The sequence below is a fragment of the Cyprinodon variegatus genome, unplaced genomic scaffold (assembly GCF_000732505.1).
Source record: "Cyprinodon variegatus isolate N-32 unplaced genomic scaffold, C_variegatus-1.0 Scaffold58, whole genome shotgun sequence".
NCBI lineage: Eukaryota > Metazoa > Chordata > Actinopteri > Cyprinodontiformes > Cyprinodontidae > Cyprinodon > Cyprinodon variegatus.
Window position 1 is genome coordinate 947,561 of NW_015150511.1, and position 4,360 is coordinate 951,920.

The 4,360-nt window shown below is 39.9% G+C and overlaps 1 protein-coding gene across 1 annotated transcript in view; it reads right to left on the reverse strand.

Annotated features, from left to right (window-relative positions):
- Positions 1 to 4,360, reverse strand: part of per2 (period circadian clock 2) — a 26,818-nt gene that overhangs the window by 12,283 nt on the left and 10,175 nt on the right. The window contains exons 6-10 of the mRNA XM_015371465.1: positions 3,392 to 3,593; positions 3,026 to 3,077; positions 2,629 to 2,771; positions 1,581 to 1,659; positions 1,385 to 1,491 (exon numbers count right to left, since the gene is read on the reverse strand). Of these exons, the coding sequence (XP_015226951.1) occupies positions 1,385 to 1,491; positions 1,581 to 1,659; positions 2,629 to 2,771; positions 3,026 to 3,077; positions 3,392 to 3,593 (583 nt within the window). The remainder of the gene's footprint in view (positions 1 to 1,384; positions 1,492 to 1,580; positions 1,660 to 2,628; positions 2,772 to 3,025; positions 3,078 to 3,391; positions 3,594 to 4,360) is intronic.

Genomic DNA, 4,360 nt, shown 5'->3' on the forward strand with positions numbered 1-4,360 from the left:
CCTTTGTTCAACCTGAAATGACTCATTTAATCATCCAAAACGTTATGGAACACATTAATTAACTGAAAAATGTTGCATAGTATGCCTTTAAGGTTGGTTTTTCTTTCTTAACACAGATGGCTTCCTTTACGCTCCTTAAAACAACCTTAATCAGAAGGGGTGGACCCATTCATCCGGTTCAATTTGCATGTTTTCTAAGCCAAAACCAGGCTACTGTATAAAGCAACTGACCTCTATTTCTGACATTGTGAATTGAAAAAGCTTCCTGGATCATAAGACAAACGTCTTCAAACTTGGAAACAAAGTCCAGTTTTTAACTTTTTTTTGGAATACTTTGATAATATTTGTCACATTGTAACTGATTGGTACAAAAACCCAGAAACAACCATAAGAAAAGTGTAGAAAACAGGTTTAGATTATGAGTCTGGACCTAGATGAATTCAGAGGCATTTGTTTCTAATGCAGCTTATCAAAGCTTTTTTGGGACATTTCGTCAACAAGTAGCTGGACAGAAGGAAGGGCAGGGAGAGAAGAGGAGGACAACGGAGATAACTGCGGCGAGGAGCATAGCCTTTGCACATGGAGCACCTGCTCTACCCCCCCAGCCTTATTGCGCCCCTCATGATTCATTATCTGTTTGTCAAATATTTGAGAACCATGTGTCATCTTCACAGTACCATCTTGCCCTTGTTCATACGCTGCTAACACGGATTTAAAAATGAAGAAAAAATGTCAAATAAGAGTATTTGCCAGTTTAATAGGATGAGCTGCCAATGGAATGAGCATTTCTGTCTTTAAAATAATTAAACTAGATGTTTTACTCTAGATGGCGATAAATAAAGATCCTATACAGTAAATCATTTTATTCCACTGGCATATTTTCTTATCTGCTGGAGTTAAGGGAAAATAAAGGAAAAAAATCCCACAAATTCTCAGTCATCAGAGTCACGTCAACCACAAACTGCTTTGAGATGAAGGAAAACAGTTGACTCTGCTGTGAGAATTGACAAAGTCTCCACTAAAACTCCTTCCTACAGCAAAAACAGATCTAAAAATAAGCAAGAAGTTCTTAAAAAGTATATTTGTCCTTGAATTGAGGAGGTAAATAAGAACATCCACAGATGGAAACAGTATTTTTGCCCTTAAATCAACATTAGATTAGATATTTTGCAATTGAAATAACAATTTTGTTATTTGTTTTTGTTAAGTTGTTTTTCTCCTTTTTTTAAATGTAAATATTATTCCATTGGCAAATAGTCTTATTTATCTGTTCAACCAAGGGAAAATACACTTCTTTAAAGAAAATGTAACCTGTTTAGATTTAAAAATTAGGACATAAGCTGCATCATCCCAGTTTCAGAAAGGAAAATGTAGCTTTGCTTACTTTTGCGATGCACAGCCAGCATTAATGGCCGGTCGCTTGGGTGCAGATTAAGCAGAATGGGAGTCCCAATCAGGTCCTGAGGAAGGTAACCCAGCAGAGGCACGGCCCTGATGGACGAACACAAACAGCTGCTTTACTGCGGAGCCGCACAGCAACAACAACACGGCCGTTCATAGACCGGCTCCAGTCTACCCACCTCTCATCCACATCCTGGAACACGCAGTTAGGGGTGTGTGTGGTGGTAAAGATGCGCTTGTCTGGAGGAATCCTGGGAGCTGAGCAGAGAGAAAACGACCATAAATTTAAAGTTTAAAAGTCACTTAAATGCTAATATACATGTTTTCAAAGCAGGAGGCTTCCACATCTGTTTAATCTGATCAAACATAAAACAGCAGCTAGCATCGGATATATATGTATAGGGACTAATAGGACATGGAATAAAAGGAGGAACAGAGAATATTTGGACTTTCACATGAGCTACGGTTACACTTAAAGAGTCTATATCTTGCAAAAGGTTTCAACTGTTGTAATGCCATTTATTTCTTCATTAAAACCTTAAATCAAGAGTTATTTTGCTTCATTCTTACATCTCTGAGTAATCCTCATGAGTTCTGCAGCCTGAGCTGCAGCCCCTCCTCCTTTAGAGAATATTTACTTATGATCCGGCCTTTCCAGGAAGCAGCTACCCTAACCACGCTGCGCCTGCACTGTAAACAGACGTCCACTTCCTCCAATCAGAAGCACGGCGCAATGATTTTAGCTCAAAGTTGAGCCCAAGCGGCTCTTTTAGCAGCTAATCTGCACAGGGCAACAACCTCTCATTTTTATGCTAATGTCCAAATTCGGAAAATCAGTTATTTGGCAACAAAATGGATGTGACTTTACTCAGCCGTCAGAATCGGTTCGATACGCTGGCCGTTGAAGCCGAGTGTTTTTCTTTAGAATAGAATAGAATAGAATAGAATTCAACTTTATTGTCATTGCACTGTCACAAGTACAAGCAACGAAATGCAGTTAGCATCTATCCAGAAGTGCTATTTAGCTTTGAAGAAAATATAATTTCCTTTATATATTTGCCAAAAGTTGCCTTAAATTTGACAAGAATTATCGGATGACAGGCTAAACAATTGGGGAAGTTTGCTGGTCACAACAGAGCTAGTTAGCACACAGAATGTACAAAATTAAATATCTGGAAAATACTTAAACGTATTGATAAAAAATAGCCTGTAGAGCTAAGTTCTAACCTTCGTAACCAGAGTGCACCCTCTCAGCCAACAGGAGGCAGCAGAACTGCTCTTCCGACAGCTCCGCGTCTTGGACTTTCATCAGGTAGGGCGTCATCCGGAAAGGATAGTACTGGAGGTCCCCCTCCCGTTCCTTCCCCCCACTGCAACATAGACACACGGTTCTAACTAGTTCCACTCAATCACAGCTCATTTAATACGTCTGTATAGATCCAATTTTTATACCCTCATTATTTACTACATAAAAATCAGAAATTATACCAAGCGGAGGTCACTGGAGGAGGAGGGGGAGCAGATTTAGAGTCCCCCTCCTCCTCCAGTGTTCCTCTGCTCTGACTAAGAGTTTGTTCTGAGCAGGAAACTATGGATCAGAGCAGCGGCGGTCTCTGTGGCTCACCTGATGCGGCAGAAGAAGGATTTCTCCTGCATGCACTCCGTGGGAGACGACTCTGAGGAACGGACGGAAAGAAAGTGTCAACAAATGATTATCTGCACCGCTTCCAGTCTGCTCAGCATCAATATTAACATTTTATCCCCATCTACGGTTAAGAGTGCGTTAGCAGTTTAGATGGGACAGGTGGATGTGCTGGAAAATATGTAAATGATCCCGCTAATTAATTACATGCAATGTGTTCATTAGCATGTGGGTGTTTGGTGCTCGCTGGGTTGTGTTTCATGTGGATTTGCAACGTGCTTTCTCTTGGCATTAGGAACGTATGATCTAAGTACACGGTGCAAGAAAGCTTCTCCATTCTCCACATACCTGCTCCGGTGCACATGCTCCACGAGGGGAGGCGGTACGGCGTGGTGAAGCTGTAGAACACGCTGACATCCTGCGGCGTCAGGAACTCCACAAACTTAGCATTGTTGAAAACTTCCCGCTTACAGTTCAGGATGGAGGCAGCCTGGTCCGAGATGTAAACAATCTTCCCCGTGATGAGGGACACCGCTACAGCAAATATGTCCTAAGGGGCAGAAATATGAGCATTTATTCAATAACCAGAAAGATTCCTGATGGCGTCTTGTTCTTTATTACATCATAAATGGTCAGACATCTTCAGCTCAAGGCTTATTAGAACCCGCTCACTCCTAAATGAGAGGAGAAAGAGACCATTTCCTTCGAGATGCTGCTGGTTTTTAAAAGGTTATGGCTTTAAAAATGCTAAAAATCAATTTCATTTCATTGTTGTTAAAGTTTAAAAGCTGCTGGAGAATAAAATGAGGTAAACAACATTTTCAGCTTTTAGATTTTTGCATTTTCTGTGCATATCCGGTTATTTCTCCTCCTCACGCAAATAAACAACGGCCATCTTTTCAGCCAGCCTCTACACTTCCAAAAAGAGTGATTCCCGTATTTCTACAGGAGTTTGCTTTTGAGTTTATTGCCTCTAAATAAGACTTCGATAAACCCCTCTAACAATAAAACAAAAAAACAAAAAACAAAGCAAGACGTCACATTGTTTCCCGTCTTTTAGTGTCACAATGCAGTTTCTCAACTGAAATTAGTTTGCTCCATAACTGTGATTATTAATTGATTTATTCATGAAACCAGCCCTATTTTTTTTTTTTTACTTGCCCAGTATAATGTTTGATAAATATTACGGTTCAAAAATCCACGGTTCGGTTCGGTTCACGGTTTTCGGTATATGTTGATTGTTACACCGAAATCCCATAAAAATGACTGAAATTAATGAAAAAAAAAAAAATGAATGAATTGTAATTATTTTTAATG